This window comes from Nannospalax galili, unplaced genomic scaffold (genome assembly GCF_000622305.1).
Source record: "Nannospalax galili isolate Female #2095 unplaced genomic scaffold, S.galili_v1.0 scaffold162, whole genome shotgun sequence".
Lineage (NCBI taxonomy): Eukaryota > Metazoa > Chordata > Mammalia > Rodentia > Spalacidae > Nannospalax > Nannospalax galili.
Genome location: NW_008350388.1, coordinates 1,243,795 through 1,258,765, shown reverse-complemented (window position 1 = coordinate 1,258,765; position 14,971 = coordinate 1,243,795). Strand labels below are relative to the sequence as shown.

General features: G+C 40.1%; 1 protein-coding gene across 5 annotated transcripts in view; it reads left to right on the top strand.

Moving 5' to 3' along the window:
- Window positions 1-14,971, top strand: part of Osbpl1a (oxysterol binding protein like 1A) — a 262,262-nt gene that overhangs the window by 67,236 nt on the left and 180,055 nt on the right. For 4 of the 5 annotated variants that reach the window (XM_029570707.1, XM_029570705.1, XM_008847619.3 and 1 more), the window contains 6 exons: window positions 2,931-3,016; window positions 4,271-4,415; window positions 8,986-9,044; window positions 9,146-9,190; window positions 10,753-10,826; window positions 10,937-11,000. In XM_029570707.1, coding sequence (XP_029426567.1) covers window positions 2,931-3,016; window positions 4,271-4,415; window positions 8,986-9,044; window positions 9,146-9,190; window positions 10,753-10,826; window positions 10,937-11,000 — 473 coding nt within the window. The remainder of the gene's footprint in view (window positions 1-2,930; window positions 3,017-4,270; window positions 4,416-8,985; window positions 9,045-9,145; window positions 9,191-10,752; window positions 10,827-10,936; window positions 11,001-14,971) is intronic. The other variant, XM_029570706.1, reaches the window with a different exon arrangement.

Sequence of the window (14,971 nt, the reverse complement as noted above, 5' to 3'; positions counted from 1 at the left end):
TTTTTTTTTTTTTTTTTTTTTTTTATGATATCGACCTTTTTTGTGTGTGGGGGCGGGAAGGTGAAGTTTGCTTGTTTTGTTTTTTGAGACATGGTTTCCCTGTAGCCACAGCTGACCTGGAACTTGCTATGTAGATCAGGCTGGCCTCTATCTCACAGAGATCTTCCTACCTCTGCTTCCCGAGTGCTGGAGTTAAAATGTGTGCCCCACATCTGGTTGAAGTAGAGACTTCCTATCCTGAAGTATCCTGAGCACTTCTCAAGTGCTTGCTGCATTTCAAGTGTACTATTACTTAACTTATTCTGAGAAAGTATCTTAATTGTCAGCATGATTAAGGTAGATTTTTTTTTTTTTTTGGTCTTTTTGAGACAGGGTCTCCCTGTAGCCCCAGCTGACCTGGAACTCGCTATGTAGACCAGGCTGGCCTCGAACTCACAGAGATCCGCCTGCCTCTGCCTCCCAAGTGCTGGGATTAAAGGCGTGCACAACCACGCCCAGCCAATTAAGGTAGATTTAAAATATGTTAGCCCTGGGGGCTGGAGAGATGGCTCAGCAGTTAAGAACACTGGTGGTTCTTGTAGAAGACCTGGTTCAAATCCCAGCACCCACATGGCAGCTAACAACTGTCCATAACTCCAGTTCCTGGGGATCTGACGGCTTCTTTTGTCTCTTGCACCACACGAGTGCACTTACCTACATGCAGGCAATACATGTATACACATAAAATAAAAATAATAAATATTTAAAAAAATCTGTTAGCCCCAACTAACTTTGGTTTGTGGTTGAAATGAAAGTCATATTAAATTTAAAACAATGCTGGGACTGGAGAGATGACTCAGTGGTTAAAAGTATGTAGTTCTCTTGAGGACCTGGGTTTGGATGTCAGCACCCATGTGATGGCTAACCACTGTCTGTAGCTCCAAGTATCCCACACTCTTCTGATCTCTGCAGCATCAAGCATGCATGTGGTGCACATGCATACATGGAGGCAGACCACTCAATACACATAATATAAAAATAAACAATCTTAAAATGGATTTTGAATTTGGAGTATTTGGTTTAAGAAACATTTACTGAGATCTGAGTGTCTTAGCACATACCTCTAATCTCAGTACACAGGAGGTAGGGGCAGGAGCCACAGGAATTTTGGGTCAGCCTTGGCAACCTAGTGAGAATTATACATCATTACTGTGTAACTCACTATTTCCATAAATTTAAAGCATCTATATAAATAGCACCCCCACATCAAGAAAAGAACCCCTAGGAGCTACCTCATCCCAAACAGGAATATTTGCTTTTCATTGGTTGGATCAGCAGTCTTCTTTGTATAACATAACTGGGCACAGGATGGGAAGTGCCCAGGAGCACACAGGACTTTCATTTTAGTATCTTTGACTGTTTTCCCTTGTGAATGAGCCTAGAAATTCTAGAAGGCCTATTAGGGTATCATTTATTTCTCTTCCTAGAGAAATAGTGTAGACTGTTACTATGCTTTATTTGATTATTACTGACTTAACAGCTTTATGTCTGATATTATAAACGCTTGGGATAGTTAAGGGTGAGAATTGAGTCATGACTTGAACAATGATGAAAGAATACATTTGCAGCTCAGAAGTGTATCCAAACTAGAGACATGCACAAGATGATGGGGATGTCCCTCCTTTCAACGAGCTCACAGTTCAGAGACTCGCAGAGTCAGTGAGAGGAAAGATGGAGAACACCCACTGACAGAAGCCTGTGTGGAGACAGTGGGAAAGACAGGATGTGAAAATAAAACCGTGAGAATAGAAGATGTGTAGTAACTTTACCCATGTATTAAGACAAAACTAAATTACTTCTATTCATTTAAAAAATCATTTTATTATTTTTATTTTATGTGTATGAGTGTATAGTCTGCATGTATGTAAGTGCATCTGTGTTGTACAAAGCCCATGGAGGCCAGAAGAGGGCATAGGATCCCCTGAAACTGGAGTTACAGATGGTTGTTAGGGGCTGTGAGTACTGGGAACTGAACCTGGGTCCTCTGCAACAATATCCAGAGCTCTTAACTACTGAGCCATTCTCTCCAGCCTGACAGAAACTGAACTCATCTAAAATGAAAAGCAATTAAATTCACAGATATAACTGAATATGAGTTTCACTTCAAAGCATTTGATTTTTTCTATGACCCATTTATTCTTTGTATTCTTGGCATTTAAAATTTTTTTTAAGTTTCATTAGAAAATCAGAAAACTTATAGTAAAATAAAAGTAGTTACAAAGACTAGTGAAAGTCTCATTCAGCATAAACAACAAATCAATGTCCATGTCCAATTATCACTGTATTAATGGTCAATGGAATTAAAATGGAAGCCCAAATTGTACAGTTACTGTGCAAAAGGGATAATAGCACTTACTGGACTCTTATGGAATACAGAAATGATACCTGCTATTTCAAAGAAAGTTGAATGTACACATCCACCATGAATAAAAAGAACAAACATTATGTTCCTTTCTTTGCAAATTACCCTTATTCTCGATTTTCAATGTTTTAGTATATAATATATATTGTATTAAATATTAGCTATAGTATATATTATATGTATGACTGAGTTATTTTAGCATAGATATATTTGACCTTTCACTTTACAAAGATTTTTATGTTTACTTTTGTGCATGTATCTGTGCAAATGTATGGTGGGTGTGTGCTGGAGCCCATGGTGGCCAGAAGAGGGTGTCGGAGCCCCTGGAGCTGGAATTACAGTTGGTTGTGAGCCACCCAGTGTGAGTGCTGGCAACTGAACTTGAGTCCTCTGGAAGAGCAGCAAGTGCTGTCAGCTGCTGAGCCGTCTCTCCAGCCTCTTCTTTATACTCTGTAATGAATTCTTTGTAATGGATTTTTCTGTAGGATTGTGCTGAGCAGTGGAGTAATGCATATTTTTCCTTTTGCAGCTGTAGAGAGGACTCAGCAAAGGAAGCTTGAAGAATTACTCTTAGCAGCAGCCAGAGAAGGCAGAACAGCTGATCTCATAGCTCTGGTATAAGAAGCATGATTTCTTTATACAGCAGGAATATCTTCCTTAAAGTTCATAATTTAGTGAATTGTGGAAGAAAAAAACTCATCATAGGAATAGATCAGATGTTCTCAAATATCCAACAACTCCAAGTATGGTAATAATTTAAGCAGTTTAAGTGATCTATTTTTCCTAAATTTCTGATTTCTGTTCTTACGTGCTACCGAAAACCTGATAAAGAATCCAGTCTTTCATAGCAAATAGTTAAGGAAATACTTTTTGAAAAATTTCAGATTAAACCCATTTAAAATTAAAGAAGCTGGGCGTATAACACACGCCTTTACTCCCAACACTTGGGAGGCAGAGGCAGGTGGATCTCTGTTATTTCAAGGCCAGCCTGGTCTACATAGTGAGTTCCAGGGCAGCTGGAGCTACAGGGAGACCCTGTCTTAAAAAAGCCAAAAACAATTGAATGAATAAAAATAAATAAATAAATAAATAAATAAATAAATAAATATAAAACTGGAGAAAAATGCAAGATCCTATACAAGAATGCATTTTTCTTATTTTGATGAATGATGATTTCTGAATGTGGTCTTCCTAGAAGTAATATACCAAGAAGGGAGTGTTTCTGAATACCTTGATTATGTTTGAACAGATCGAGTGCTTTGCCTGCTTTTTTCCCTTCGTAGGAGACCTACTTTCCAGTTTCCATTTCCTCCTTGGAAACATGAAACTCTAAATTTGTTCTGAATTCAAGACTGAAGCTTTGCCATTTGCTTTAAAGTTATTTCGGCTCATTTGAAAGCGCTTCTTTGGTTTCTAAGTATAGTGCCTGCTACATTTTTTAAATTTTGTGGAGACTGTATAGAATCCTAAAGCAGTAAGGTGGGAACAACAAATTCTGCAGCACCATGACATTCACACCCTGAACATCTCTGGTTTCAACTCTTTTCCAGGACTGCTTGTGGGAGCATGATGGATAGCTTAGCTGTCACAAGTGTGAAGTGCAAGCCTGGGAAGAGCGAGCACATCTTAGTGCAATCTTGATGTGAGGGGTAGATGGGTTGGTGCGGGTGTAGTGTGGGATGGGACACAGGCCTGAGACCTCAGGGCTCCTGAGGGCAAGCCTGGGAGTTGCAGGCTGGCTGCTGTAGTGAGCTAAAAGTGGGTAGTCTGAGTACCTGGGAGCCCTGCTTTTCTCCAGGCTCTGTTGGAAACCTTCTGTGTAGAAGAAGGCCATCTTTGGTATATAACTGCATTGCATTTCCTTGGTAGCTCAGCAGGCCCAATCCTCCTGATGTTAACTGTTCGGATCAGTTAGGAAATACTCCCTTGCATTGTGCAGCTTACCGGGCCCATAAGCAGTGTGCCTTAAAGCTTCTGAAAAGTGGAGCCGACCCCAATCTGAAGAACAAAAATGGTAAGCATCTTGATAAAAGCTCTTGTCATTCTGACACTTGAAATTAAGATAGTACTATATAAAATTACTTGCTTTGATATCCAGCCTTTGTTAAACTGGATGGTTTCAACTTTCGAAATAAAGGCATTTGCAAAGGAAAAAAAAAAAACCATTAATTTTCTTCTCCTTTAAGACTTAACTAGTAATGCACCCTCTACTCAAATGAGATACCATTGTTAACCAAAACAGCCCTACCATCAAGGGAATGATAGGGCAACTTGCAGTAATGTTCCCTAAGGTTGCCACCAACATTGAATTAGTAAGTTCTGAGCCATTGTTCCTACGGGAAACCCAGGGTTAAAGTCCTGTGAGCCTCTGGGCAACAGAATTTCATCCAGTGATCAATGGATTAACTTTGTGTTGTGATTGCTGATGCTTAAAAACACTTTATTTATGCATGACACAGGTACACTTACATACATGCAGGTAGAACATACACATAATAAATGATAAAAATATTTGAAAACACCTTATTAAATACATATTTTTGGTTCATGAACACTCACATCGTAGCCAGCAATGTATTTACTGTAGCCTGAGCGAAGAGTCCCTAATTGTTTTTTCTCTGTAAGGCACATCACCGTTCTGCAATTAGGAACATTATTCAGCCCTTCGACACTATTCTTTGGGGCCATTTTATATCGGGAAGTCTGCCGGTGCCAGCCGGCCAAGATGGACAGTACCTGAAAGGGGGAATGAGGATTGAAAGAAAAAACAAGAGACAGAAAGGAAAAGATGCTTGGGAGGACTGACAGTGAATACTGCAGCCCTGGTTTATTTCAGCTCTGCCTTTTTTATGCAGAAGAACTCAATTAGTTTCAACAGCTGTTTTCCCCACCTGTATCTGAGGGTCAAGGAGCCTTCAAATACTTGTTTTGTGAGCTCTACCATATAAACACATTCCTCCTGATTTGGTAGATTAGGTACTGGTGTGCAAAACACAAACTCAGTAAACAAGCCTGCCACAGCTTATGTACATAATGGATTAATAGCTCCCAACAGAAGTCATAAGCAAAAGGTACCAAAATATGGTATTAGTAGACAGCAGTAGGGGTATTTGCCGATTATGTGCACTGAAATGAGAAAGCCAAGTTCTGCCTTGTTCTGCCCCTTGTAGAACAAGCTGAGACAGCAAGCATTGGGCAACTAAAATTTTTCACCACTTTGGCAATGTCTCTAAATGACCAAGAAATTGCCACAGTATTGACCTTGGGGTTTGTCTTAGCTTCTCTTTTGCTGTGATAAAAATACTCTGACCAAGTCTGGAGAAATGGCTCAGTGGTTAAGAACACTTGCTGTTCTTCCAGAGGACCCAGGTTTGACTCTCAGCACCCACATGATGGCTAACAACCCTCCTTAACTCCAGGTCCAGGGGATCTGACACTCTCTTCTGGCCTCTGTGGGTACTGCATGACATTGGTGCACTTACATACATGTAGGTAAAACACTCATACACATAAGATTAAAAACAGATATTAAAAAAATAAAATACTCTGACCAATACCAACTTGGGGAGGAAAGGGTTTATTTGGCTTACATCTCCCAGGTCATAGTTCATCACTTGGGGATCCCAAGGTGGGTACTCTGGGCAGGAACCTGAAACACAGGCCTTGGAGGAATGCTATTTACTGGCTCGCTTCCTTGGCCCATGCTCAACCTGCTTTCTTATACTATACAGGACCACTTGTCCAGGGGTAGCATGGCCCCCAGTGGGCTGAGCTCTCCCACGTCACTCAACAATCAAGAAAATACCCCACAGACACGGCCACAGGCCAGTCTAATGGAGACAGTTCCCCAATTCAGGCTCCCTCTACCCAGGAGTATCAAGTTGACTACTAAAGCTATCCAGTGCAGGGTTACACATCCATTTTGGAAGCAGGCAGAGTTACTACATGAAGTACTCAAAAAAGTGATATGGAAAGCTCCTGGTGGGTATGGCCCCTTGAATATCCAGGATGCTTTTGTGCTTTGTGCTTTTCTTCTGGTTATTTGATGCTGGCTTTGATGCTGCTGTGCATGTAAGAGTTGCACATGGCATTTAAATTTCTTTTTAGGTTCCTGGTAAAAATACTCAGGATTTAATTGAAATTCCATGACATGCAAATTAGTTTGAAGAGAAGTGGCATTTTTATTGACTTTTTGCACTAAGGAATGAAGATGTATCATGAACACTTTCAACTACTCATTATTCCACTTATTTTATTTTGATAAGAATTGCACACTTTGAAATGACTGGTTATGAGTTCCTGTAGGTAGGGAGGCCATCTCATTTAGTTCTAAATGTACTTTATTGAGTTTTTCCTGTGTGCAGGGCACTGTAGACATTGAATTCAGAAATAAGGCTCTGATATTTCATCTAGCTGGCAGTAGCTCAGAATTTATTTTAGGCATTAGGACAGAATTCTGTGAAAGAAATCATATTATCATCTTTCCCTCTGCTGAAAGGATAGTTTCTCAAAAGTGCCCTTAGATAGAACAAAAATAACACAGACTTGGGAGACCGCTATCTTCCTACTTGTGTAGGAAACCAAACTGATCACTGATTTCTCAGTGAACTTTTGAAAAAGGTTTCTTCCCCTCACTGAAGAAGGAGTATGTCAGTAACCTGCCTTTACCCATCAGCAACTCTATAGGCCTGCCTCCAGAATGACTCTGAACTCCTCTCCTCTTCATATTAGAAAACTTTTGAAGCCTGATTTAAGCTACCAGTGTCTTCTGCACTGTTGTTGCTCCTCTGTAACTGGTGTTTTCTCTTACATACTCTTACAAGCCATTTCCTACCTTGCAGTTGTACTGACTTTTTTTGAGATGGAGTCTTCCTGTAGCCCCTGCTGGCCTGGAACTTGGTATGTAGACCAGGCTGGCCTTGATCTCACAGAGATCTGCCTGCTTTTGCCTCTCTAGTGCTGGGACCAAAGATGTAAGCCACCCCATACCTTTAAAAGGTCACTACCTTTTAACGGTGTAATATGGAAATGAGCAAAGCCAAGCAAAAGGATGGTCAATTGATAAGTGCTTTGCTCTCCTGCGATAACTGCCCACAGTGACCACACTCTTCTCATCTCTTCCCACCTCTAGATTATCTCAAAGCAATTCCAGACAGCATGCCATTTCTTCTATAAATATTTCAGTATATTAATAAAAGAGAGAATCCTTTAAAAACCATGAGAGTTGTCTAACTGAGCATATTAAAAACTAATTGTGTATTTTAAATTAAAATTGTATGGTGTATGAATTTGTATCTCAATAGAGCTATTTAAAAATAAGTACTGGTTGGATCAGGCATTCCTTTAGTCTCAGCACTTGGGAGGCAGAGGTAGGTGATCTCTGAGATTGAGGCCAACCTGGTCTGCATAGTGAGGTCCAGTCCAGCTGGCTTACAGAGAGACCATTTCTTAAACTGAAAAACAAACAAAAAACAAGTACAATAGTACCAACCAGTTAATATTATAATTTCACAAAATCATGAAATAACTACAGTTTACTTTTTTGAAGGGGACTCTCACTGTGTAGCCCTGGCTGGCCTGGAACATAACAGAAATCCTCCTGCCTCCAGCTTGTGCCACCATACATAGCCCTAAAATTTACATTTTAAAAATACTGACAGAATTTTAAAAATAAATTAAATAGTCTTTCTTTTTGACTTAAATGTTTAGAAGCTTTTTTATCATATTTAGAAAACTAGATTCCTCATCTTGACTCACAGACATCCCGCTTACACAGCCGTATCTGGTATGACCTCTCTTTCTCTCCTGGCCACTGACTTGTTCCTACCTCAGAGCCTTTGTGCTTGGTGTTACCCCTGAACATCCTTCTCCTATGTATTCGAAGGCTAGATCCTTTTTTCCCCCGAGTCTAACCATTCCTCTCAGAAAGGTCTTCCCAGACCAGCTCCTCAGCTTCTATCTAAAGTGATAGTTATAGTCTATCTTTCATGAAAATATCTTGGCATACCATGATTTACTGTTACTTTTTTATTATAAATTTATTATCTTTCCAAGTTACTATTTCCTGTATTCACGGCTAAATCTCTAGGGCCTAAAATGGTGATTGACACCTTACAATCTCATAGTAACAGAATCTCATAAGAGGAAATGTAGACAAAAGCAACAAATATATACTAGGTGTTTAGTATTTATAAGAATTAAGCAGTTACCTGGAATATGTTTACATAAGGTTTAAACAGATTGGCTAGAAGATAATAGCTCTGTATTTTAAACTATTAAGCCTGTGGTAATTTGTTATAGCAGTCAGAAAACTAAGACAGTGATTTAAGGCCAGAAAGCCTGATGGGTCACAGAACCTGTACAGAATATCTGAGGATAATCTGGTTTTCTGGCTTAATAGCTGCCAGGAGGAAACCATGAGGAATTGAGAGGGCAACTTCGATTAGGGTTTTGTCGGGGGTAGGGTGAGAGGGGAGGAATAGTTTATGGGAGAATGAAAGAGTATTAATATGGTACAGTTGCCACATAAATTTTGTAGTGTAGTTAAGCTCACGGTCTCTTTTTTCCCCTTGTATTTTACACAGATCAGAAACCTTTTGACCTTGCCCAGGGTGCTGAAATGAAACATATTCTTGGTAGTAAGGTATGTAGTAGTGTTGACTAAATTTATAAAGGAAGTTTTACCAAAAATGTTGAAGGCTTGAGATCTATACATACGTTTTTAATGAAACATGTTTCCAATAGGCCATCTACAAAGCGTTGAAACGGTACGAAGGCCCTCTCTGGAAGGTAGGATGGGATGGTTTTCAGTTATAAAACTGGAAACAATTCTCAGGTACTCTGTTTCTGTTAATTTCTTTTCTTTTTCTTTCTTTCTTTTTTTTTTCCTGTCATTTCAGACATACAGCTTGTCCCTGACTGAAGATGGTCTGATTTGATTTTTTTTGGCTTTTTAGTAATGTGAAAAAGACATGCATTCAGTAGAAACTTTGATGAGAAATTTTGGTCTTTTCCTAGTGGTGTTCTGTGATGCTTGATGATGCTGGGCAATCACCCATGTGACCATCAGGGGAACCAAGACTGTGGAGTACTGTGTTGCCAGTGTGCTTTGAGTGATGTGTTTTGCATGTTTGGCTTTTTTCTCCAGAGCCTTGTTATATTTCTGTTATTTTTTATTATAAATTTATTATCTCTGCAAATATTTCCTGTATTGGTCACTGCTAAATCTCTAGAGCCTAATTGCTCCGTAGGCTCCCTACCACTGAGCTACACCCCAGCCTGGTTTTTTGTTTTTTGTTTTTTTTTGGATCTTACTAGTACTACGAAGTACCCATCCATGTATGTTCATGAGATGCATTACAGTTCTTATCAAGTAGACTTTTTGTTAGATGGGTTTCTCAGTTGTAGCTAATGTAAATATCAGTGTGCTGAGCTGAGCTCTGAAGTTGGTTAGGTCAAATATACTAAATGCTTTATTTTTTGAGTGGTGCTGAGAACTGAACCCAGGACTTGAATGTGCTTGGTAGGATCACTACTACTGAGCTACTTCCCCAGCCCTTAAGTTCATTTTTTACTTAAAATATTTTTAACTCATGTTGGGTTTATTGGGACACACACTATGGTAAGCCAAGGAAGGTCTGTTTATATGATTTAGTCATTCTTTCATCTTAAAATGTATACTTGTATACTCTTGGGTTTCAAGAGGTTTCCTTTTCTTATACCAATCTTTTATTTGGTGTTGGTTGCACTTAAAGTGATTAAATTTAACAGTAGAGAAAAAAATATTTTTTCACTAAATTATAATTGCAGTATTGTTTTTGTTGAAAACATCAAGCTCTGGAGGACATGGCAGAAAATTAATGCCTGGATTGTCACAGGAGGGACATACAAAATTCCTCTGGTTGTAGACATCTTGTGTGTTTTAGAATTCAGTTGGTTTCTAGAATTAAGCATGTTATCTCATGACTTCTTTTGCATTTTTAAACAATCCCTGGTTGTAAATTTGTATAGATGAGTGTATTTATACTGTATAAGTTTTGGGTAATTTTCTTCTTTTAAACAGTCTTTAGCAACTCTGAAGAAATTGTGGTTGAAGCCCAGAACTGCTGTTTTCTGTACATAGTTCCTTTTCATCACTGATCTCAGCAGTGTGGCATCTCCTCTGTGCAGCTGCCCTGTCGTGAGGCTGTGCTTTCCTCGATGCACTTAGTATGACTGCATCTTTGGTCACATTGTACTGTTCAGTACTGTCTAGGTGGAAGACTCAGTGTGTTTGAACTTAATTACTTTGTGTCAGTGATGTATTTGAATTCATATGCTTCAGCATGAAAATCTTGGTCATTTTTCTTTAGAGTACGAGATTTTTTGGCTGGAAGTTATTTTGGGTAGTGTTAGAACATGGAGTCCTCTCCTGGTACAGGAAGCAGTAAGTATTACGATCTTATGCTTAATAAGTTTCAGTATAAATTTTGAAATACCGAAAATTTTCACATACTTCTTTTCCTTTATCTTGATAATTGAATATTTGTTTTGAAGGCCTGATGCAGTCCATAATACCTATCGCCAGGGATGCAAACACCTGACTCAAGCAGTTTGCACGGTAAGATGAGATGTGTGTCTTCCACACAGACTGAATTCATTTTCGCAAGTGATTGTCCAAAGTCATTTGTAGACTCTTGAGATACTGTGGATGTACTACAAGTTACAGAATCTGCTTACACGCACACACGCATGCACACACATACACCTGCAAATTATCACATATTGTGCTGTAAGGAATTTGTGATCCAAAAAACAGAGCTTTCCACACTTGAGGGGTATGTATGCCTTGGTTTGTAGATAAATCTGGAGGATGGAAGTTTCTTTGGGATTATAATAAATTTAAGCCTGTATCCAGGTCAGGACTCTTTAAGTTCTTTTTATTTACATTTAGCTATTTTATTTTGCTATCCAGGGGACTAAGAAAGATTTCTCTCTTCAGAGACTGGGCTAACCTGGAGCCCATACATACGTTCTCATTTGCTTTAGGTCTGTTAGGACCTTCAGCGAGCTCTAGCAACCTGTCTGCCTTCAGGGGTGCACCTCTGTCTCTCCCCACATCAGTACTCTTGAGCTCAGCAGTTCTCCTGGGTTCAAGTCAAGTTACTGCACTGGATATTTTTTGTCAACTGCATAGAAACGAGCCACCTGGGAGGAAGGAACCTCAATGGAGAGATAATACCTCCATCAGACTGGCCTGTTGGCAGTCCTTTGAAGCATTTTCTTAATTGTTCACTGATGCAGAAGGGCCCAGCCCACTGTGGATGGTGCCTTCCATGAGCAGGTGGGCCTGGGCTGTATAAGAAAGGTAGCTGAACAAGCTGGTAAGCAGTGTTTCTCCATGGTCAGTGCTTCAGCTCCTTCCTCCAGGCTCCTGCCCTGAGCTTTTGCCCTGACTTCCCTCAGTCATGGACTGTCACTTGGAAGAGTAAGATAAAATAAACCCTTTTCTTCCCAAGTTGATTTTGGTCAGTGTTTTATCACAACAGTGGAAAGTACCTATGGCAGTTACCAAACCCAACAGTATAAAACACCCTGTGTCAAAGCCAGGTCCCCTCAGTGCCCTTATACTCTGTTTAGATCAGACCAGAGGACCAGAGAAGTTCTCTGGTCCTACTCACCTAATCTTTACTTCCTTCTGTCAGTATGTTCCTGCCCATTGACTTCCTACTTTTGATCAATCTGTTTCATACTAAGGTTTTTAATTGGGATCTTTCTTATTTTTATCAAAAAAACAACCACCCCCAAGCATGTTAGTTGCTCCCCTCACACTTTGAAATCTTTTCTCTGTAGCCTCTGGAATTGACTGGGTTCTGTGGTGCTACCCTACTACTTGTTCTGTAGTTTCTGATTTCTTATGTAATGGGCTGCTTAAAGCCCTTTCTGTGAATCGTGCCAGTAAAAGCCAGTCCACACTCCTTGAATGACTCCTAGAAAGCAGGCTCTGTTTATTTTCTTAGTTTCTAGTACACACCTTAGGGTAGAAGGTTAGGTTGATGTGAGATCTTTTATATAGGTGTTAATAGCTTTAAATGATGTTTTAAAAATTACCATTAAAATATGACATAAAACAACATTGGGGGAGGAGATCTAAATACCATCAAATTACATTGCATACCACTCATCAAAGAAGTTTCTTTTTGCAACAGATGGAGGCTATTACAGAGTTCTACAACTGGTCATACACAGAGAATATCTGTCTGAGAGATACCCAGCCCTAAGTGACTCATCTATAGTAGAAACTCTACACCTAAGGCTCATAGAACATAATGGAACTGGGGGTAGAGAGAATGCTAGGGCATCACTCAGCTCTCACAGTGAAGCTTCCTCATGCAGCAGATTGTGATGCACACAGAAGGGCACAACTGGCCTAGGTATAGAGAATAAGAGACTGCAGAGTATGTGTGCCTGGATAGGACTCCTATGTTAAACCTCACCCACCCATGGCTCAGGGACCATTGTGGAAGATGGGGTGAAAAGATATAAGAGACAGGGTTGGTGCATGAACATAAGGAAACAGAGGTTTTTCGGTCCTCTGGGAACTTGCTTCTATGAACTTGCAACAATGGTGACAGCATGCACAAGACCCATGCTGACTCCAGCCAAAAACTCAGCATAGAACTGGGGAAATGGGCAGCATTTAGCTGAGGAACTATTGGCAACTGATTACTGTGGGGTGAGGGAGGAGTTGATCTTTAAGAGAGTGACTCTAGACTGACTAGACTTCAGTGGATGAACTTGTACTGAGGGACATCTAGATACAAATCCTTGACGGGATAGGACATAACATGTATGAAAGAATGCATGAAATACAGTGTGTGGGGGGACCATGGGGTGTACAGATGGGGGAAGAGATCTAAATTTAAGATCTATTGTATAAAATGCACAAAAGCTTAGGAAAAATGTACATTAATAAAAATAAAAGTCCAGAGTTCAATAAATTAAGGAAAATTAAGATTGTAACTATTTTAAAGTTTATAGTTAAGTGGCATTAAGTACACCATGCAATCATTCTGCTGTTGTGAATACTGTCCAACCTCAGAAAAGCTTTTCATCTTCCCAAACTGATGCTGTTAAATATGGACTCCCTCAGCCCCTGGCAGCCCATTGTGCTGCTTCTGTATCGATGACTTTGACCATGTTACGTTCCCTCTGTAAATGGAAGCATGTATTTGTCCCTTTGTGACAGGCCCATTTCACTTAGCACAATATTCTCCAGGTTCATCCCTTCATGGCTTGTGTCAGGATTGCCGCCTTTTATTTTTGAATTAAAAATTATATTTGTACAAAAAGCATACCATAAAATTTACTGCCTAGCTGTTTTTAGTATATAGTTCAGTAGTTTTAGCTATGTTTAGTTTGCTATGAGATAGATCTCTAGAACTTTCTTTCAGAACTTGAGCCCTCTATTTATTGAATATTTCCTCATTTTCTGTTTCTTCAGGCCCTGATAAGCACCCTGTTTCTGTTTCTGTGAGCTAAACTACTTTATATACTTCATATAAGGGAAGTCACACATTATTTGTCTTTTGGTGACTGGCCTATTTTACTTAGTATAATGTCTTATTGTACATCCATGTTGTGGTATGTAATCAGATTTCCTTTTTAAGGATGAATCATATTCCTCTGTATACATATACCACATTTTCTTTATTCAGTGGACATTTAGGTTAAATTTCTTGGCTATTGTGGGCAGTGATACAATAAACATGGGTATAAATTACTTTGATATCCTCCTTTCTGTTTTTGGATGTACCTAAAAATAGAACGATATATATATATATATATATTTTTTTTAAATCTTTATTTTTATGTGTACAAGTATATTGCCTGCATGTATGTGAGTGCACCCGTGTCATGTAATGCTGCGGAGGTCAGAAGAGGGCTTCGGATTCCCCTGGAACTGGAGTTAAGGACGGTTTGTAGCTGCCATGTGGGTGCTGGGAATCAAAACCGGGTCTTCTGCAAGAGCAGTCAGTGCTTGTGACTGCTGAGCCATCTCTCCAGCCCCTATTTTTGATATTTTAATGAAACTGTCTACCAGAATAGTTTGACCTTTATTTACTAGTAATGCCCAAGGGGTTAATGTTTTCACATTCTTTTTTAAAAATGTTATGTGTAGACTACTATCCTCAGGCCTCTTGGGGTAAGTCTATAGCGCAGCTCTCCTCGCCGGGACTCCCTAAGCCACATTCACCCTTCCATCCCCCCCGCCCCCACCGTTCTATACTCCTAGTTTGGGCCCTGCGCCATTCCTAGTCTTGGGGCCCCAGGCACCTGGGGAACCAATACTGTTTCCTGATCCTTCTCACCCAGAGCAACTCAGTCCCTTTCTTGGGCTCCAGGAGCACCGCTTCTGGTCCTGGCCCCGCCCTCACCTCTCTCTGCTTCCCTGGGCCTGCACCACCGGCTAACTCTCCTAGCCTGCACTACTATCCTCAGGCCTCTTGGGGTAAGTCTATAGCACAGCTCTCCGCGCCGGGACTCCCTAAGCCTCATTCACCCTTCCATTGCCCCCCCCCTCCCCGCCCT